General features: G+C 39.3%; 1 protein-coding gene across 2 annotated transcripts in view; it reads right to left on the bottom strand.

Moving 5' to 3' along the window:
- LOC124279505 (unconventional myosin-Ie-like) overlaps positions 1-19,862 on the bottom strand; it is a 75,941-nt gene extending 56,079 nt beyond the window's left edge. The window contains exons 1-3 of one of the 2 annotated variants that reach the window (XM_046715338.1): positions 19,514-19,862; positions 14,491-14,616; positions 2,431-2,520 (exon numbers count right to left, since the gene is read on the bottom strand). In XM_046715338.1, coding sequence (XP_046571294.1) covers positions 2,431-2,520; positions 14,491-14,616; positions 19,514-19,516 — 219 coding nt within the window. In that variant the 5' untranslated portion in view covers positions 19,517-19,862. The remainder of the gene's footprint in view (positions 1-2,430; positions 2,521-14,490; positions 14,617-19,513) is intronic. The other variant, XM_046715343.1, reaches the window with a different exon arrangement.
- Positions 19,863-23,720: the final 3,858 nt, after the last annotated feature.

The raw sequence follows: 23,720 nt of genomic DNA, 5'->3' as shown, positions 1-23,720 counted from the left end.
AGCTGCAGATGAATGTCATATCACTCGTTTTTGTGGATATTAATGGATACATTCCTCGAACAAGGTAATAGTCTGACATTGTTCCCATAACTTTAGTCTTTATTCATTTGTCGTAGCATTCAGCAGAATCATTGTTTTCGCCGTGAAGTGTAATGAGACAGACAACATACACCAGGGCGTGTGTGCGAATTATGATTTACATTGGCAAACTATAAAATGTCTAGATATTACAGTCCTTTTATAAATTCACTATAAGTATAAGCAGATCGCCTGCTTTTTTAAGTTTCAAAATGCATACAAGTATGATAATAAACTAATGAGGATTATATATAAGACCAAATATAAAGACATACATTGACTAGTATCTACATACTGGTGAGTATTGTATTGCAGTATTGTCACTTTGACCCACACCTCGCTTCCGTGGAAGAAATCGTTACCCGGTATGTTACAAGTTGTGTCATGCAAAATCCTTTTGGTCATGATTCAAATACATATTTAACTACGAGTAGAAAGCAGTTTTGATTTTCTAACTTGATGAAAACAAACCATAATCTCATTAATTTAGCCCGTGACTTCACGATAATAAAAAATGGCGGCGCCCTGTCACGAACATCTGCCGTCTGAGGATAAATGCTATTTAGGTTTGTTTTCACCGAATTACAAAATCAAAACTACTTTCTACTGGTAGTAAAATATGTATTTGATTGATGGCCAATAGGATTTTGCATGACATAGCTTATAACATAACAATTTCTCTTGTGGAAGCGAGGTGGGTGTCAATATAATACTACTTACAATATTATTGTCACTTCGACCACAATCTCGCTTCCGAGGAAGACATCGTTATGTTTCAAGTTGTGTCATGGAAAATCTTTTTGGTCATTAATCATATACGTATTTTACTACAACTAGTAAATAGTTTTGATTCTTTAACTTCCGTGAAAACAAGTAAGCAATTCAAAACAACGCATCGATTTGGCATGTTTTCCTAGATGTCGAGAAATCATCAAAATGACGAGCTTGCTACACACTTTATATACAACTAACTGAAAATCCTTCCTCACATGACGTCACTGCAGTGCTCTGGCGACAGAGTTACGTAACCTGTCTGTGGTTTCGTTGGCGGGCAAGAGTGAAGCAGGCGATTTTTTGGCAACTTTTAATCGCTCGGTATTAATTAACCACAAGTTTTTTAAGAATGAATTTGGTGTTCCACATAAGACTAACCACAAATGTTTCATATGTAATGGTTAAAAGAGTACAAAAAAAACAAAGTTTATTTGTTCTTTCTTACATGTAACACAAATATTTCAATAATTTAGACAAGTGTCAACTGGGAAGAAAACATATTCTTATTAAAATTATGGCTATCTGACTTTTATTTCCTTCATTTACATGATTTTTTTTATGTGTTTAATTCTCCCAATAATTAAGACATTTTTATTTTCAACTGATCAATGATCATGATTGTTGTCGGACGCTGAACAAGCCCAGCATGTCATGCTGACATGTCGACATGTCAACCGAGAACAAAACGAGGAGGCCATGTTCCATGCTGTTGTCACAGCCAGCACCACAGGGGTTCAGTCACTGACTCATCACAAACAAGCTTAGGGGGCGTTTTGTACAATGGCACCCAGTTGTGCTGCATGTGACAACGTTTCCTTGGTTTCATTGGTTCAGTACGTCCATACAATGTTGTTTATCAATGCAAAGAGACTGGTAGATACAAGGATGTTTATTTCCATGAAATACTGTGATGAACATATTAATTTTATTAATAACATTTCTCATGACCATATTTCAGATGTAAAAGTTGTTCAACTATTCATGTTTAACTTTCTCAGTGTCCAAAACAGTTGGTCCTGCTACCTTGAACATTATTCCAATTATCATGATTACATGACAGCAAGTGAGCTAAATGTGTGATAATGGCTTGAATGTCTATAAAACAATGATGTAGTACCTGTTCTGAGAGTTGTCATGGATTCCTCCACGTGTTCTATGCATGTATTTCAGTCGTTCTACTTACCGCTCCCTGGTACCTGTTCTGAGTGTTGTCATGGATTCCTCCACGTGTTCTATGCATGTATTTCAGTCGTTCTACTTACCGCTCCCTGGTACCTGTTCTGAGTGTTGTCATGGATTCCTCCACATGTTCTATGCATGTATTTCAGTCGTTCTACTTACCGCTCCCTGGTACCTGTTCTGAGTGTTGTCATGGATTCCTCCACGTGTTCTATGCATGTATTTCAGTCGTTCTACTTACCGCTCCCTGGTACCTGTTCTGAGTGTTGTCATGGATTCCTCCACGTGTTCTATGCATGTATTTCAGTCGTTCTACTTACCGCTCCCTGGTACCTGTTCTGAGTGTTGTCATGGATTCCTCCACGTGTTCTATGCATGTACTTCAGTCGTTCTACTTACCGCTCCCTGATACTGTTCAATGTGTCTCTCCGTGTAGATGTTGAGCTGTTTGAATGGATTCACCGACACCAACACTGGTCCAATATATGCCTGGCACAGTCAAGGAAACATGGTAACCTGTAGACCATCTAACTCCCATGTCAACTATCACCAGTGACTACTGGGGCACCAGCATGTACCAGAACCCCAGAGCAAGCTCATGTGCAGCTTGCTACAAAGGAGGAGGTAGCATTAGGGCCTTAATGGTCCACTGAAAATGTCCAAGTTAGAAGTGCTGGTATGAAAAGTAACAGACATGTTTAAGTTGTTTACAGTTATCATTTGTTTTTCCTCAGATATGATCAAATTAAGTATGGCAAGGTGAGTGAAAAAGGATGATGTAAGTTCAACTGGAAATGTAAGTAGGAACAAGTGTGTGATAATTTATGCGTGAAAAATAATCCTGTCATGATTCACTCGCGTCTTCAGTGAATCTACCCGTGATCCTTTATGAATTCAATTCAGTGGTCACTAGAAATGAATATTTACTTACATTGTAAGATATTTTTTCACAATAGTGTGTTGTTAAGTAAGATATGGAAAGTGGAATATATCCAAGCCACACAGTAGTGTAACTTTTGCAGAGCATTTATCAACATCTATGAAAATCAGCGTAGCTGAAAGACTTGATTATGTTACAAATGCTTCCTAAACACCTGCAACAGTAACGTGGTTCTTCATAAAGAGGATGACTATTGACGAAGACTAACAGGATACAGAAGCCAAGGGAACTCTGTATCAGATATACTGGTAGACAACATGCTAGATATACTGGTAGACAACATGGTAGATATACTGGTAGACAACATGCTAGATATACTGGTAGACAACATGCTAGATATACTGGTAGACAACATGGTAGATATACTGGTAGACAACATGGTAGATATACTGGTAGACAACATGGTAGATATACTGGTAGACAACATGCTAGATATACTGGTAGACAACATGCTAGATATACTGGTAGACAACATGCTAGATATACTGGTAGACAACATGCTAGATATACTGGTAGACAACATGCTAGATATACTGGTAGACAACATGCTAGATATACTGGTAGACAACATGCTAGATATACTGGTAGACAACATGCTAGATATACTGGTAGATATACCGGTAGACAACATGCTAGATATACTGGTGACAACATGCTAGATATACTGGTAGACAACATGCTAGATATACTGGTAGACAACATGCTAGATATACTGGTAGACAACATGGTAGATATACTGGTAGACAACATGGTAGATATACTGGTAGACAACATGGTAGATATACTGGTAGACAACATGGTAGATATACTGGTAGACAACATGCTAGATATACTGGTAGACAACATGCTAGATATACTGGTAGACAACATGCTAGATATACTGGTAGACAACATGCTAGATATACTGGTAGACAACATGCTAGATATACTGGTGGTAGACAACATGCTAGATATACTGGTAGACAACATGCTAGATATACTTGGTAGACAACATGCTAGATATACTGGTAGACAACATGCTAGATATACTGGTAGACAACATGCTAGATATACTGGTAGACAACATGCTAGATATACTGGTAGACAACATGCTAGATATACTGGTAGACAACATGCTAGATATACTGGTAGACAACATGCTAGATATACTGGTAGACAACATGCTAGATATACTGGTAGACAACATGCTAGATATACTGGTAGACAACATGCTAGATGAATACTCATCAGTAAAAGTTTAATGCTGTAATATTGACGACTTTGGCTGGTCCAAATAACGCTGGTATTTAAAACCTTGGGTTTTCTGGAATTGGTCAACAACAACAGTCATTGATCAAGGTGCGTAATTTACACAGACTGGTCCCCAAATAAAGACCTACTCCCTTCCACAAACAAACATGGAGGTTTTCCTTGAACGTAATCAATAATACATGTCCTGAAAGATTGGAATAATCATCACTGCTTTTAAACTGTTACCCCTGATAGCAATGTTCGTTGGGCCAACATTGGCCAACGTAGGCCCAATGATGGCCAATGTTGGTCCAACATTGGTCCAACGGACATTGCTATCTGGGACAGTGCAATTATCAACAAAATTTATTACCGTGAAAACAAATTAAAAATGCTCTAATACATTGTATTACAATGCGTAATTATTTGCTCAGATGGGCTGTCACATTTGCTGATGAAACTTTGTGTGCATGACAGTCTGGTCATCAGGCATTTTAATACCGACCCACTTTTGGATGCCCCTCACACTCACAGTATCAGAAGAAGACTTTAAATGAATATATTCTTCGGTGTTTAATAATAAGGTATTGCCAAAGGGGTGTAATGCTGTTGGATCGGTTCGAAGGACAAGGCTACCACCTTGAAATAAGTAGCTCAGGTGAATAAAAGATGAATTGGTAGTAGAAATTTTGTATATATTTCTTTAACTACATGTCTCGACATATAATTTATGGCAAAATTTCAATTAGAATAATATTATTATGAGTGAGTTAACTTTTACGCCACTTTTAGCCATATTCCAGCCATATCACTGATGGGTTCACCAGCATTGGGTTTCACACTTTGCAACCATCTTGGGAATCGAACCCTGGTCCTCGGCATGACGAGCGAATGCTTTAATCACAAGGCTACCCTAACGCCGCATTTGAATTAGGAAAAAACATAAATTCAAGCTTTTCTTGGGCATTGGCAAAATATGGTATACCAGTTCTTCAAAAACCTATATAATGCCAATGCTGTACAATAACTGGAGAATTATATTGTAAAATATGAGGTCATCTACCCATCCTACTTTCCAAATTAGCAGTGGGAGGAGAAACTTCACATATTTCTGCACTCACATCCAAAGAACATTGCCAAATGACTTTAAACAAGCTAGAAGCAAGTAAACAGTGAATCAGGCAAATGTCATAACCCACACAATACCTCCCTGTCACACAAGCAGTCATATAGGGTCTGACATTTCCATGGAGCCTGAGCATTAGCCATGATAACTGCTTACAATCTCACATGCCTCTGTGGTAAGTCCGAGAGGCTTGATCCCGACACTGCCAGGTCAGGTGTTCACAGAGTATATACAACATGGGGCCTCACTCTATCATCACCATATTTCACCATGTTTGAGGCCTAATGAAGACAATTAGCTAATTAAAAGGGGCACATGTTTGTTTTGTAACGCAACACTCAGCATTATTTCAGCTATGGCAGTATGTAAATAGTCTCTGACCAAACAACCCAGAGACTGACATTACGAACATCAGTCTGGGCTTTTGCGACTGGAGGACATGCACTGCCAAGTGTGTTCCTGAAACAGCCTAGAGACATAATCAGGGTGAACCACGACACAATCCACGATCAAAATTCATGGGATCTACTGATCGAGTTGCACGCTCTTCCATTCCTGGGACATCAATTATGTTTATCAACTTCCATTTATTGCTTCACAGACCTAATAATCCTTACAAACACACAAAGCTTTCTGACGTCTACACCCAAATGGTATTATCTTATAACACTTGAAGCAACAACAAGTAATAGCGAGTCCTTCATTAGAATTTGATGTTGTTTTTGTAATATGCCATCAGCTTATAGGAAGTAGTGTTGATAATTAGTTAAATCATCGAAAATAATTGGTTAGTGTCATTATCAAATATTCCTAGTTATGTTTGTTAAAACATGTAGTTCTTTGGTTTTTTGCACAAAATGTATTTGCAAATCTAACATCTTTAAAGGATGACTAGTATGTTAGTCTGATTATTTCAATTAATGGCACCACCACTAATAGGAAGGATAATAGGTGTCATAGATTCAACAAGACAGAGGTGGATCCATCAACAAGTGATGAGAAAGTGTGGCATAACAGGACAAAATGTTGCATGTTTCAAACTCTCACCATAGTTGGATTGTTTCCATGGAAATGTCGAGGAAATGTCAGTCAACAGATAAAACTACCTCAGCTCATTGATATGATCCCTTATCAAACAAGAATCCATCAGCGTTGCTACTTCCTTCATAAAAATGTAAATAAACAGAATTCTCCCAAACCTGAAACTGAATGCTGTATATGTACATACAAATTTAAGTTTAAACCATCAAATGAACTATTTCCTTGAACATAACAAGACAAATACAAAAGTGAAACAAAGTATTGTGGCCAGCCCTTGTGTTGGTACAACGAGGCAAAGAATTTGGAATTAGCACGTAACTTGTTTTCCCATGATGCCTTGAAACAGAGCCAAGAGCACTAATCATCCCTTGACGTGTGGTCCAGTTGACAAGCAGGCTAAATAGCCAGCCCATGTTGGACAAAAGGAAAGTGAAAACAAATGTTATCTCAAACCATGCCGACAGCCTGTTTCGTTTGTTCTCCAAACAAGGGACAATTTTTCACCTCTGGTTTACAATACATAGAAATGAAGCCAATATTGACATGAGGGCAATGACAGATTACAGATAATACATACACAAAGAAGAGTTCGGGCAGGTTGTAAACAAATAGGCTGAAGCTTGTTTCATTTCCATGTAGATTCTCTAACTAACACACACTAACAGTCTTCTGTGGGGGGCACAAAGGCGTCTACATCTACAATCTGTAGCAGAAGACTGACTGACTGACTGACTGACTGAGTTTAGTTTTACGTCGCTCTTATCAAAATTCCAGCAATATCACGGCGGGGGACACCAGAAATGGGCTTCATACATTGTGCCCATGTGGGGAATGGAACCCGGGTCTTCGGCGTTACGAGCCAACGCTTTAACCACTAGGTTACCCCACCGCCCCTGTAGCAGAAGACAATACGGGTGTTAGAGGTACTAGTTGTGCATGACACGAAATTGAATAGGCCAATGAAGTGATTGAGTGAGTGAGTGAGTATGGTTGCTTTCAGTACTGGATCTGTACATGTTGTGGTAGGGCATGACACGAAATTTAGTCCGTTGAAGTGAGTGAGTGTCCCTTGCTGTGATATTGCTGGAACATTGCTATAAGAGGCGTAAAACCCAACTCACTCATTCTGATGACACATGCAGTCTCTTAGGTCTCTCACTGTGGCCATCTGAATCTCATATGTGTCAGGTTTTGAGACTTGATGCCAGATATTTTGTCCCTCAATTCCCTCAAGAGACTACAGAAAACCCACATAAGGTGAAGTAGGGAGTTTGAGCAAAGTGGTTTTAATGCATTTGACCCCATAGAGAGACAATAGTTTCCTTGCTAATTCTCCCACAGATAGACGTGCTTCCTCCAATGGGGTCTTCCTGTCAATATTCCTGTTCACATTCTGACTCAGCCATTGTCCGTATCATACTCCGGGACACAACAACCAATCTCGTATCATATGAAATAATCCTTAACAATGCTGAATGTTTAATGCTGATACATATGATACTTTAATCATACAAAAAAATGAAATGGCGAGTGGGTGAGTGAGTGAGAGGGTAGGCTGAGGTTAACAACTGTATGTGACATCAGTGATTGATGTAGGATGAAATACCCAAACGAAGCAGATCTTCGATGATCATTGATGAATACAGGTAAGATAACAATAAGAAAGTTTTGATACACATAATAATGAAACTCTACACCAGATCCTTAGCTACCTGAGCCCTAGTATATCATACTATACATATATGAATCAACATATGCACTCCTTGTCTTAAAGTATGGGCTTTTCAAAATCAATGGTCCAAACTTAACAAGATTTCACTGCACCAAGCTACATGTGATACTTTAGGTCTGGAAGTCTTTCCACAATGCCCACTGAAGACCTCTATTGATGAAAGACTAAATGCATTAAGTACTCTCCAATTCATCAAATATTTTTCCAAACGACTAACAGGACAACCACCAGATTGTACAAATGGTCTGCCAGCAATGGTCGACAGCTGGCACTGATTGTGTTTTTTATGTCTACATAAATGTCTTCCCACCTGATAACATTGCATTCATCGATTTAAGGTGTGATAAAATAGGACTTCTAGTTCATTTATCTGTCAGGGAAGTGTGTACAACATCCATCCTGTTACACAACGTTTTTCTGTTTTATTTCCCCTATGACATGAAATGTTTTGTAAATACATGGCCCACTAACAGTTGAAGTGTGGCCGGGCTGTAACAAGTGTTCAAATACTTCATGTGAATGGGAGTGAGTGAGTGAGTGAGTGTGGTTTTACATTGCTTTTAGCAATATTGCAGCAATATCACGGCGGGGGACACCAGAATGGGCTTCACACATTGTACCCATGTGAGCAATCGAAACCGGGTCTTCTGCGTGACGAGCGTGACGAGCGAACGCTTTAGCCACTGAGCTACCCCACCGCCCCTGATGTGAATGGGAGAAAACCCTGCTGTATTTGAACAGGGAATCCTTATTCTAACCCCACAGGTTCAATCATTGAAATGCTACAGTAGCAAATCCCCTTCAATTTTGAATTGGGGCCGTGGGGTAGTCGTGGGGTAGTCTAGCGGTAGTCTTAAGCCTGTTCTTATCAGCATGGAGTTACAGGTTTGTATAAACTCAGTCAAAATCAAAACACTTACCACAAGTGAAATGTAAAATTATTGCATACATAATTATAAAAGTTACCATTTTCTTTTAATGAATTTACATACTCTGTCATGGCCTGCTTTTGTATCACCACTGAACATTATTTGATTTTTCTATAGGGTTGTGATCTTTAATTCATATAAACAAGAAGACAAAGTCATCAATATCCCCCGCAATGGCAAAATACTCTTCATGAATATGTCTACGAGTTATGATTATGTCAAATGTTTTGGTGTGTATATAGAAAAGTGGAAGGAGAGTACTGAAAGGTTTTAAAAGTTCTGCTCCAGAAAGGAGCACTACCACTAGTTTCAGTCTAAGTCAAACTTGTTGGCATGGAAATGCAAAGATATTTTATTCAGAAATCCAAAACTACCAAAAGGCACCAGTACACCACCAGACCAAGCTATGTGCCAAGTTTGGTGAAGAAATAGTGAACGGTTTTAGAGTTCTGCCTCTGAAAAGAGCACTACCACCAATTTCAGTCTAAGTCAAACTTGTTGCCATGTAAACGCCAAATATATATCATTCAGAAATCCGAAACTACCAAAAGGCACCAGTACACCACCAGACCAATCTATGTGCCAAGTTTGGTAAGAAATATTGAACGGTTTTAAAGCTCTGCTCCGGAAAAGACAAATGTGCACGGACGCAAGCATGGACGAGTCCATTTTAATTACAAGCAGATTACAAAGCAATCAACAGTGCCTATCTTTTTAACATCCTACACAAAAGTTATGAAATCACAAAAATATTTTAGACTATCCAAAAATGCCATGTCAGATTTGTATCTTGCAAAACCTTTTTGGTGGCAGTTTTGGCCCTGCTTTGATCTTCAAATTTCAAGATATAACTATATACCAAGGTGACCATTTTATCCCAGCGTGTTGTCAATGTGCGGCCTGGACAAACTGAGTCCGATCTGAGTCACATCCTATTTACACCATGTGTAGCACTGTATCCCTCACAGGCCACTTCAGGCCGCTGTCAATCACAATCACAGGAAATTGATACATCGTGGCTACAGAACACTACACAAAACACAAATACACAGGTGAACAATTCTCTTAGATAAGTCACTGAAAATGGAAAATTTAATCACCTTCCACCAGAGCATGGACTAACAATGAGATGTTGTACAATGATTCTAATTTCTATACAGATTAGAATATAGCTTTCAAATTGTGTGAAAACGACAAAAGCATGTGATCATAGTTGCTAAATTTATCCCATACAGATTTCAAAACGTCATATCAGTTAGAAAATAAGGAAAAGATACAACCTAAAACTGCAGCTGTTTGTATTACCAGGTGTAACATGGCCATAGTGAAAACACCCATAACCATGAGAGAGAAGAGAGGGGAGGAGAGGGTGAGGAGTGAAGAGAGGGGAGGAAAGGGGAGGAGAGAAGTGAAGAGAGGGGGGGAGAGGAGAGGAGGAGAGAAAAAAGGGAGAGAAGAGAGGGAGAGGGAAGGGAGGAGGAACAGGGCAGGAGGGAGAGGAGAGATGACACTGTGACAGGAGAGAGGAGGGGAGGGAGGGGGAGGAAAGAAGGGAGGAGAGATGACAGGAGAGAGAGAGAGGGGAAAAAAGGGAGGAGGAAGCGAGGGGAAAGGAGAGGAGGAGAGATCGGAGAAGGCTGAGAGGAGGAGGGGGGAGGGGAAGAGAGGGGAAAGGAGGAGGGAGAGGGAGGAGGAAGGGGGAGGGAAGAGGAGGAGGAGGAGAGAGAAGAGGGGGAGATAGAGGAAAGAGGGGAGAAGGAGGAGAGCTGAGGAGGAGAGAGAGGAAAGGGAGGAGTGAAGAGAGGGAGGAGAGGAAAGGGAGAGCCGAGAGGGGAGAGAGGAGGAGGAAGAGAAGAGGGGAGGGGAGGAGGGAAAGGGAGAGGAGGAGAGGAGGAGAGAGAGGGAGAGGGAGAGAGAGGGAGAGGAGGAGAGGAAAGGAAGAAGAAGAGGAGAGAAAAGGGAGGATTGAAGAGGAGGAGAGGGGAGAACGGGGAAAGGAGAGGAGAGAGAGTGGGAGAAAGGAGAGGAAAGGGAGAGAGGAGAGAGGGGAGGGGAGGGGAGGAGAAGAGAGGGGAAAGGAGAGGAGTGAAGAGAGGAGAGGAGGAAAGGAAAGGGGAGGAAGAGAGGAGAAGAATGGCATGGCATTATTGATCATGGCAGCAGTTGCCAAACAGACTTCACACACTATATACAAGGGAATCAAACCTTCTACAAACCAACACATTACCATCAGGATAACCCATTGGTCCTCAGATCAACAAGAATTATTTTCAAAGATGCAAACAGCTTAAGTAAACCAGGGTGGGGCACAAGCTACAACTTAAAGTGGTCCAGATTGTACATAAATCTGATTTGAAACACACACTTGAATCAGGCTTCCCAAGATGTGGGTTACTAGTATTCGTTACTGGCTTAGCCAAGTGACAAAGGCATGTAGATAATGTCATCAAGCTACCATGACACGCTAGCAACAAGATCACTGAGCCTGATCCTCATCCAACGTTCTAACCCGTGAGTGAGTGAGTGAGTGTGTGAGTAAGCAATATTCCTGGAACATCATGGTGGGGGACACCAGATATGGGCTTCACACACTGTACCCATGTGGGGAATCAAACCCAGGTGTTCGGCGTGATGAGTGAACACTTTAACCACAAGGTTACACCACTGCCCCTAGATATGCAGTTGATGTACTGTTACTACATATACACAATGACATGAAAACAATGTGTCACTGTAAGAATAATTACAGTGGTACTGATATGACAATGGGTGTTTCTATACATCACTATACAATCAGGACTGACTGACTGACTGAGTTGAGTTTTACGCCGCTTTTAGCAATATCCCAGCAATATCACGGCGGGGGACACCAGAAATGGGCTTAACACATTGTGCCAATGTGGGGAATCGAACCCGGGTCCTCAGCGTGACGAGCCAACGCTTTAACCACTAGGCTACCCCACCGCCCCTATACAATCAGGACATTATTGTCCACAGTGACTAGGCCTAGTAATGACACAAACACTTCTGTATTAAGCACTTTACTCAATAAACGGTCGCTGAACAACTATAAACCAGTGGGCACCTTAACAGGCATCCAACGTGACATGCATATTTACATGTGTATAGTACCCCGCATTAACACTATTAATAACAGAAAACAATAGTGCAGAGAAGATTATTGCTCAAAACTTTCCATTTCTTTCTTGTTTGAATTAAGATTGTTCCTGACAGTTTGATATGTGAATATGCTGAAAACAAAATTAACCTATGATAATAATTATATGTGACCATATTTGTTGATATTCTACGTGACCTGGGTGATTACTGCAGCTAGCACTGGACTTGTTAGCTAAAGAAATATGGTACATTATTTTAAAATGGTATTGTAATCTAGCTGAATATTGCACATGTTTTTCACATTTTACATAAAATTAACTGATTCCACATAAGTATCCGCCAGTGGTTCCATCCTGTATCTCAATGTTCAGGAATCTCTTCTTCTCTAATGTGTCTCATGAGACATATAATAATAATATTAACCTAGGTCTGCTAATACAATATACAGTCGGGGAGCCAGGAAACATACTTCCTGAATGACTGATAACCAGTCCTCAAGAGCAGCTTTAATATACAGTATATACAGGAAACAAAACTTAAGCTGTTTTGCAAATGGTCTATGCCTTTTTCAAAACATTAAGACCTTCCTGGTTGTTAAACATTCTTGTTCCGAATATTACTGGTCTGGTTAACTGGGTATCCCAAACTGATCATCTCTGAGATGATGCTCTGTATTCCTGTTATGATATCTACATCCCGTGTAGTATTAATACAACAATATGCACATGTTAGTGTTGTTACCATGGAGACGGAAGTCATCTATAATCATTCATGAACCAATCCATGTTGCAAAACTATCATGATAATTATAATAATGATGATAACAAGGCAAAACTTCTATCAACTGAAGTCAGTAGTTATGGCTCCTTGAAAGAGTTCCTTGCAATCAGCCTCAAGCCTCTACTGCAGGTCAGTGATTCGTCACATCTCACAAAGACCATTCAACTAATTACATATGCCTTTCATCTATTTAGAAGTTTACACTTTTGGATAAACAAAATGATAACCTTTCAATGAGAAAATATCCTCACACATAAAACCTATTTCAATTTATGTCTTGCTACCCTAGCTGGATGTCGTACAGCTCCATGTTTCTTCAACAAATACCAGAACACAACCCCATTAGGCACAACAGGTACACTGGCACGTCATTTTCCAGAGAATCAAGTAATCAATACCTGCCATAAGTTAATGTGATATTGATCTCTAATTTCATCAAATGACTGAATCGAAAAGAGGTCAAGTTCAAATATTCTGGACAAAGATATAACCCAGTAACAGGCATCATGTTCTAATACTAATCAATGTATCTGTTACAGGAAATACAGTACATACTGACTGACACGCCCAGTTCTATATATGCATACAGAAGGGACACGATTTCATGGTCATACACAATGTCACACGGACACATCGAGGTAAAATGTGTTATCTTCAATGTTGACTTATGTCATACAAAATAGGAAATGTCTTCCTTGTCTGTCCCACAGTATCAGATATGAGCATACACCATGCAGCAAGACTGTCAAGAGATGTGGCTTGTAATGTATGGAGTAATGTCTCCATCTTCCATGTTCACCTCATTCATTATTATTACACTATACATGCTGGTGGTATGGAAAACAAATCCACATTGCCCATTGCTTTTCTAAACTGATATTTATTGTTACTATATAGTATGATGTCAGGATTCACAAATACATTGGTGCTTTGATAATATTCTCAGGTGATACAATGATTAATACAGACTTGCCTTAACTATTCATATTTTATCCGACATTATTACATGTCTTAATCCTGTTTTGTTTCAAACATGGATCCACACACATGGTATGACTTACTAAATTTTGCAAGCACATCTTTGTTTTTAGGCAAACAAGAAGTTTACAAATTACAATGCCTTTCAGAAAGTGGTCAAATCAATGTGGGGAAGAATAAGTCAATATCACATACTTGTTGAAAGGGTTGTCAAATGAAGATAGAATGGTCACATCTTCAGCCTTTTGTTTGTCTATTAATGAACACGAATGATTTGATATGGATAGCCAACTTCCTTTGTGCGGTGGATACAACGTTTCGGTGTAGATGCTAACACCTTTACCAAGCAAGTTTACCAACTTGCTTAAAATGGTGTTGGCATCTACACCGAAATGTCGTATCAAGGAAGCCATCTATCCATACCTTCTATCTGATACTTCAGATACTTTGCAGAAATAGGTCAGTGAAAAGTCAATTAAAACGGATAATCTACCATTAACCTATGGTGTTAAATCATAACTGTATTTATGTGACTATCAGCCTACTATTACCACAAGGCTACTGTTGGCCCCTGTAAGGATACATATATACAATCCTCCATGAATCTCTTCTTGAGGTTGTCAACAATTGCTGACTCGGAGATCTTTTGCAGGAGGACCATGTCATCCACTCCGCTGGTTTTGACATTGCGACTCTGCCAGTGGTATGTCTGGAAAAACAAAGGCCTTCAAACATGAGATTCAATTGATGTACAGGAAACAATGCCTTTTTTCAGCATTACTGTATACTTGATGACCAAAGTAATATGGTAAGTTTCATTTTTTTATATTTCTACAGATCATCTGAAAAAAACAAAAACACTCACCTACATGACAAACACTGCCATAACCTACCTTAAACTTGAAAAGGATAATTTCTCATACACTAAAGTAAAATTGTTTCATAATTTTCAGAAAAATGTTCAATATCTGAAATAACAAAAAGTGTCAAAAGAAACAATGAAATAACAGCACAGGTCCTAGTCACTGAAAACATGTGAGAATTTGGATCCCACGATACATAAAAATATACCTAAAGAAAATTAAAAGCGATAACCTCCTACCTAATTTTGGCAACAACTAATATAAGAAACTATTGCACATGAAGCTGACTTCCTGTTCCTTCTAACTGTGAGCCATGTATCACCAGACACACAATCAATCATACCAGTCAGGAGACTGATTAATCTGCATGCTCAAGGTGACAGATTTAACAAGTGTGAAAACTTCTTACACAACAAGCGTCACTAATGTTCGCTAATTAGTTAAGTGATCATGGTGATTGCTGAAGCAGCGGCTTATCTGACCTATGTAACTACTTGCAAGTGGGTGGAACTTAACATGGTCCATCTGACCTATGTAACTACTTGCAAGTGGGTGGAACTTTGGTGGTCATGGTCCATCTGACCTATGTGGAACTTAACATGGTCCATCTGACCTATGTACATGGTCCATCTGACCTATGTAACTACTTGCAAGTGGGTGGAACTTAACATGGTCCATCTGACCTATGTAACTACTTGCAAGTGGGTGGAACTTAACATGGTCCATCTGACCTATGTAACTACTTGCAAGTGGGTGGAACTTAACATGGTCCATCTGACCTATGTAACTACTTGCAAGTGGGTGGAACTTAACATGGTCCATCTGACCTATGTAACTACTTGCAAGTGGGTGGAACTTAACATGGTCCATCTGACCTATGTAACTACTTGCAAGTGGGTGGAACTTAACATGGTCCATCTGACCTATGTAACTACTTGCAAGTGGGTGGAACTTAACATGACCTATGTCCATGGGTGGAACTTATGTCCATCTGACCTATGTAACTACTTGCAAGTGGGTGGAACTTAACATGGTCCATCTGACCTATGTAACTACTTGCAAGTGGGTGGAACTTAACATGGTCCATCTGACCTATGTAACTACTTGCAAGTGGGTGGAACTTAACATGGTCCATCTGACCTATGTAACTACTTGCAAGTGGGTGGAACTTAACATGGTCCATCTGACCTATGTAACTACTTGCAAGTGGGTGGAACTTAACATGGTCCATCTGACCTATGTAACTACTTGCAAGTGGGTGGAACTTAACATGGTCCATCTGACCTATGTAACTACTTGCAAGTGGGTGGAACTTAACATGGTCCATCTGACCTATGTAACTACTTGCAAGTGGGTGGAACTTAACATGGTCCATCTGACCTATGTAACTACTTGCAAGTGGGTGGAACTTAACATGGTCCATCTGACCTATGTAACTACTTGCAAGTGGGTGGAACTTAACATGGTCCATCTGACCTATGTAACTACTTGCAAGTGGGTGGAACTTAACATGGTCCATCTGACCTATGTAACTACTTGCAAGTGGGTGGAACTTAACATGGTCCATCTGACCTATGTAACTACTTGCAAGTGGGTGGAACTTAACATGGTCCATCTGACCTATGTAACTACTTGCAAGTGGTCCATAAACATGCTATACAACATCATGTGAAAGGGCATAAAAATATGAAGTCAAACTGGACTCATAATCTCATAATTGATGATTGGTTCATTACAACTGACCAATCATCGAAAATAATTGGTTATTGTCATTTATCAATTTTTTCTATGTTTGTCAATGTACATAAAATAAAGAAAAACATATAGTTCTTTCCGGGTTTTTTTAAAATTGCAAAAAAAGCATTTACAAATTTCACATGATGTTAGGAACATAAATTTCCTGGAGTCTTTAAGATAAATTCAATCCTGACTTGGAACGACCTTGTAGTGCTTATGAAATGTACCAGACAAAACCAACCTTGTGAAAAGTATTGGTAATGCAAACAAGTGTTCAAAAATTGTTTGTGTTCGATTATGAGAAAACATGATCGAATGCTTGGTCGTTTAGTAATTGCGACCAATCTTTGATATTTCAATTAATCGAACCACCACTACTTCAAGCAGGGTCCAAAATGGGCTGATATTTTCACTCTTAATGCCAGATGTGTAATAATTGATGGTGGTGTCTCCAGACTACAGTGAATGCAGTAACCACCGGTCTCAGGTAATCCATGTTAAATTTTTAAGTTTTGGTGTGTTTTTTCTCTTGAGATATCAAAACATTTTTATCAGGATCAGGGATTGGAATTTTAATTTTCTCCCAGAATTAAAAATCTGTTTGAAATGGATTCATTTGAAAAAATATTTGAATAAATAGCAAATATGGAAAATTATGGCATAATCAAGGAAATTGTGATCACATATTTGATGAGCAAAGGTATCTGTAACACTGTAACAACGTAACAAGGAAAAGTATCATTCAAACCTTTTGTGAAGAATATACAACAAACTTAAATTTCTTAGCCAAATAAACAATCATTCATTGATTCTCCATGTTCACCCAAGCCCATTTAACAGCCAAGGTGTAAACCCAAATCATTCTGGCAACACTTTTGGGTCTTCCAAGTCAAGAACTACCAAGTAATGTCTTAGTGCACAGTCTAAAACAATAGCTCTCACATAAGGTATCCCACTGTAACATGAATTTGGCATTCTCCTGTTTTCGGTGATATATTTCTCGCTGCATGCAAATTTCCTGAAAGGAGGTCACGTCAACTAGCTGTGTGAAAAATGTTTTCAATAATGGAAATCAGGAAGGTAAGAATAACAAGAAATTAGCAGTACATAAATAATAACATGAATTTTCTTAATACTATATTTTACCTCATTATAAAGCTGTGTAAATAAGGTAAATGAGCCGAGTTTCAATCTTCGTTTGCATCGTCTGCTAGCTGATGATATTTGTCAACATTATATCACGTGACTAGTGACGTAGGATGCCGCCCGATTAAGAAACTACGGAAACATTTTCGGGCCATCCTTAAACAATTTCTGATACCTTTTTCTCGTATCCTTTCAGACAAATACAACCATGCGTGGCACGTATAGGTCAAATTACACCAGAGATGACCTAGATGATGTTTATAGACTGATGGTAGAAACAAATCTGTCCGCACAGAGAGTAGCAGATAGGTGTGGAGTTCTGGTTTCTAATCTTAAGGATCGTTTGTTGGGCAATATCAGCTTAGATCCTGTCATGTCGTGTCCCTTGCCGCTGTTTTCCTCACAAGAAGAATCCTTTTTAGCGAGCCGTTTCAGAGTTATGGGGGAGATTGGCTGTGGTTATGCTCATCAGGAGACCATTAATCTTGCAAGTGATTAGGCTGTCAATCAAGGACATAGAGACAGAGATCTTCCCTTAAGTCTCCAATGGCTGTAGTTTCGTAGATAGATGCCCGGAACTTCACAGAGTACAGTACAGAAACTAAGGAAACTTGAAGCAGCGAGGGCGAGATCAGCCATCAAAGAAAACATCAGATTTCACAGAACTGTCCAACGCCATGCAAAAGAACAACTTGCAAAGTTCACCTGAGGCTATTTTTAACATCGATGAAAAGGCACTATCAACTGATTGCTGCAGTTAACGCAGCTGGTGGCAGTGTTCCCCCTTACTTTTATTAATTTCTTGGTCATCGTATACCACCCGGTACTGGTGGCACCGTTTCAGAGACAGGGTGGTAAAATATGGAAGTATTCAGCACGTACATGAAAACGAACCTGGTCTGACCATGACTTGGTTGTATTAAATGCCTGCCCGATCTTTCTCCAGACAGACACCAGCGGTTCAAATTCAACAGGTGCGTTCATTCAGGACTACGACGACAGACTAGATACTGCACAGACATTCTTGGAATCTTGGGGTGGAGAAGTCTTGAGAAATGTTCAAACATTCATTGATTCACCAGTGTACATAACAAGCCAAGGAACACTATCAGTAAAATTGATGGCGGGAAAGTTAGCACAAATCATGACTAACATACTTTGTCTAGAATGTAAAATATTTTTAGTATGATAGCATGGTTACATATGTACGGCGAATCACTGTTACGTCGCTGAAAACAGGTGAAACTGGGATGCTGTTTGACCTTACAGAATAATCCATACCATGATTATCATTGGTCATTTTCAGTTTCCTATTAATTTCTGGTTTCATTTATGAATATGCATTAAAGGGCTACACATACCGTATAACTACATGGCCTATGTCTAATCGTTCCAGTAAGTTAAAACTCTCCAGATTTCACAAAATCTGAATCACAAACTTTATCTTTATCCGCATTCAATTAAAGACACGATTAAAAGTGATAGAAATTGTCTATTATTTGTGAAACTGAATGATTGCTGAGATTGAAACTGAGATTGCATATTGATACAAGGAAGTGACAGTCAATGCAGCACAAACTATCTCATAGCGTGTTTGAGGTGTCATTTATGGGCATTGATGGATCCAAAAATAGCCCGCCACCACTGCCGAAACTTGAACGGCAACAGGTAGCCATTGCAGTCACCTGTTATATGTCTTATAACAATTCGCTGACAGCCCCAGAGAACTTGACAACAACTTGATAGCCCGTAACAGAAGACATTGTGTTTTCGAGTATTTGGAGTATATCAGTGTTGACATCTACAATCGATTTCAGGTTACAACAGAATCTCGCGACTATCGTAACACAGATTACTCACCATTTTGCCAGTGAAGTGCTGGGTTTCAGCCCGTCTTGGCCACAATAAGAATGAAACACAGTATCCTCGCGCTGTTCTTAATCCATGTCAATTTGTTTCAATAATTTCTACACACTCGGACATGACAACAAAGTTCACTTTTCCGTATGAAGCAAAAGACGGAAACACTGTATCTCCTTCCGCTGTTGCGCAGTGATGCAGAACACCTGTGTGTGACGTCATGTTATTACCCATATATGGACTACGGACACGGAGTTTCATACCGAAGGGATTGTCCATCAGGTGTGATGTTTTATTTGGGAACGTTTGTGAGCGTAATAAATCATTTTCCCCAAATGGCCTTTGATAAACACATTAAAATCTATCGCGGATAATTTGACAGTATTTCCGTATTGTGTTTTGCCACATGGTCTATTTGTACTCCAAACCAATAACATACATGCAGTACAGTATATTCGGATTTTTGTTGTTGAAGAAAAGTTGTAGTTGAGTTGAGTTCTACGTCACATCGGCATTTTTCCAGCCATATAGTGACGAGATCAAGCCTGAATTCATACACAGTTAAGCATATAAAGTAAGGGGTTACTCTACTTGATCTTAACGGCCATCGTTGATATAAGTGATGGTATTAAATGAAGGTGACTCGGTGGATCTGGTGTTCTGTCTTGGTGACGGAGGGTCAGCATACCATGAAGACATGGATGGATTGCTCATGTTTTCTGTCACTGGTTTACGTGCTGACGTCATATACCAGATGGAATACCGTCGAATGCAAATTATAAACTACATAGCTTCTTTAGAAAGGGTTACATCGAGCCTGTGTATTTACTTTAGCGGAGGGGCGATGCAGTAGCCTTGTGCTTAAAAGCGTTTGTTTCGATTCCCCACATGGATACAATCCATGAAGCCGTTAACATCCGTGATATATATGTTTGTTAAATGGGATGTAAAACCCAACTCTTTAGAGGAAAGACGGCGGGGTAACCTTGAGGTGAGAACACTCATCAATTACACTGAAAACCTAGCCAAGTGGTTACAGCGTTCTCTCATCACGCCAAAGAACCGAGTTCGATTCCCCACATAGGCACAATTTGTTGCGCCCCATCGTGATATTGCTAAAAAGCGGACTAAAAATCATTCTTTTGCGGGGGACTGAACAATGCCAAGCTTTAGTTTGCTCTCGAAACAGACGTACTGATCTGTAATTTTCATTCCGGGTGAACATTGAGATTTTGGTATTGTGTAAGTTCTACCCACATAATGCCTTTTTGAAACCAGATCTTGATTACGGATGGGTGTGTGTACAGTACGGAGTAGAAGACAGATGTTCGAACAGTCATGCCCAGCCCAGCCCATGCAGTATGAAATATCAATTCTCGGAAGCACACCCATCCTTCAGTGGCAAATAAGACGGGAAGTTGACAAAGCTCTGAGCCAGCAAACAGTTCAATAGTTATATAAACTATTGAACTGGTAACATCAGAATTAGCCTTCAGTAACCCATGATTGTTGTTGGAGGCGACTAACGCGATCAGCTGGTCAGGCTCGCTGACTTGGTTGACACATGTCATCGTATCCACGTAGATCGTAATTGCGTAGATCGATGCTCATGTTGTTGATCACTGGATTGTTTTGTCCAGACTCAATTATTTACAGATCGCCGCCATATTGCTGAGTATGGGTCTTACAACTAACAAAGAAAAACATCATGATTGTCTGCAAATGATACTGATGCATTTTATCTCTGGAGACAAATTTGGGATGCTAAATTCAGATTTTGATGCTAAATCTAGTACGGTATCATGATTGGTTAAGTATGTCAAGCTCCAGCATCAGTGATCAGTGGGTTTCGGAGTTGTTGTTAACAGTGCGAGGAGATGCATTTTGAGAAAATTGAAGAGCATTCAAAGGCGAAATGCAAGTCAAACTTTAAAATGTCCCCCTTAAAATCCCCAAAGAAATATGCCCAGTAAATTACTGACTACACACATATGCCACATGTCCTAACATTGTGAAAGAAACACCTGTTTAATTATGGGTGTCACAAAAGTCAAATGGAAAATCAGTTTGGAATGTTTGTACAAATCGGGTGTCATTGTTGGTGGGAATAAGCTAGCATGTTTCAGCTTCAGGTGGCTTGTGGTTTCTCAGTGGATGTTTACCATAGATGACATTGGGAATCCCCTGTATTCAAGACTTGCACACATGCTAGTGAAATCTCCTGTACAATCAAGACATGTATGCATCATGGTATAAATCGCATACACAATCAATGGCATTGTACACATCTTGGGAAATCCCATGCACAATCAGTAGTCTTGCATACATCTTGGGGAAATCTGCTTTCTGAACAAAAACATTACGAAAATAATAAATATGCACCAACACTGACCAGAAGTAAAATCCTTTTATTAACAGTACTCAGTGTAAAGAATATTTCATTATGTTCAACACGAAAACAAGAATCCCAAAAGAGGAGTGGTGTTGTTCAAACCTTTAACGCCAAGGATCATCATCCTGAGGTGTGTATTTCAAGGCATGTTATAAGGGGAAGTCACATGTTCTCCACATCCTAGTCTCAGATTAATGTTCCTGTAAAGGTCACTCTACTTGTATTTCAAGGCATGTTATAAGGGGAAGTCACATGTTCTCCACATCCTAGTCTCAGATTAATGTTCCTGTAAAGGTCACTCTACTTGTATTTCAAGGCATGTTATAAGGGGAAGTCACATGTTCTCCACATCCTAGTCTCAGATTAATGTTCCTGTAAAGGTCACTCTACTTGTATTTCAGCATTAGTTAGTTTTCTTCCACCTGTTCTGTGCTCAATTCTGCCACTTATCACCTGCATGTGTATACCTAATAACTGATCAAATCTGATGTTCTGAATGCACAATCAGTGAACATTATGCCATGTTAGTTCAGTGTCTTCTGGAGACCCCCCCCAATTTAACCATTTGCCGTTCAAAACACATGCAGGTGGATATATGGGCTCAATAGAAGTGCCTTTGGCTGATAAATCAGGGGGAAATAATAAAGTAAAATAATTAACATAAATATTCTGACAAATACAATTATGACTTCTTCTATTATTGGTAAAAGTTCTTATTTTCCTAAATTCTGAGGTATTTTAACACTACATTCTGAACAATGATATAAAACTAACCATTAAGCCTCATTCTCTTCACTGGTGCTGTTACCTTTCATATAAGATACCTACCCTAAAATACATTAGTCATAGGTACGTGAACAAGAACTGGGAAATATATTATTACAATTTGAGAATTTTGCTCTTACCTTTTGCTGCTGACATAGGGCTTGTCAGCAGACCTAAATATAACCTGCCACGAGCCAAAACTGGAACTGGGATTTTAACTTGGCCAGCCTGGGACAGCATTACTAGTACTATCAGAACATATGACCCTTCTTCCCTTCATTCACTGTTAAAGGAACCCAAGGATTCCACATATTGTACACATGTAAAATTGTACAAATTGTTCTCATAATAGACATCACTATCAGCAGTAAGTTCACAATGTAATGAAAAAAAATGTAAGGTTGACTTCATGTTTAAATATGATTATGACTTCACTTAAGCATCAATATCATCAATATTACACATACAACGAGTGTTTCAGTGTTGTTGTTTCCAGAGTACTAAATATGTACAAGTATGTGTTTCTACATCAGAACTGTTAAGAGTCTAAATGATATGTTCCTCGTCATCAGATGCCTGTAACCATGGTACTAATGTTTCAGGAACATTAGATTTACACTTAATGCTTTCATATGAGTATCATGATGTGCGGTTAACACAACTGACCACTACTAACCACCAAATAAAGACAGCAGTTTTAAAAGAAATGTGGTGTTCAAAACATTGGAGTTACAGAAGAGTGTTAGATTTTACCTTCAAGTACTATAGTTAAAAACCTAAGACCTCATTTTCAGATTTATTTGACCTAAAATATCCCAACACTAAGATTTTCAATATAGGTTAAGCAAGTTGGGAATCTGAATGTTCAAAGAATGCATCAATGTTTGAAGATGAAAGAAATTGTCAGGTGGCCATCGGCCACAGACTTTGGAAGCAGCTCATACTGACTCTTTAAGCTCCCGATTATGAAACTGCAGTGTACTGTGACAAATACATCAACAAATATTTACTGCAGGCCACAAGGACCTAAATCTACAAAACACTGGCCTA

Source organism: Haliotis rubra, unplaced genomic scaffold (genome assembly GCF_003918875.1).
Source record: "Haliotis rubra isolate DU_JTF1 unplaced genomic scaffold, ASM391887v1 Scf107, whole genome shotgun sequence".
Classification (NCBI taxonomy): domain Eukaryota; kingdom Metazoa; phylum Mollusca; class Gastropoda; order Lepetellida; family Haliotidae; genus Haliotis; species Haliotis rubra.
The sequence above is the reverse complement of the archived record's forward strand: the minus strand, read 5'-3'. Positions and strand labels throughout refer to the sequence as shown.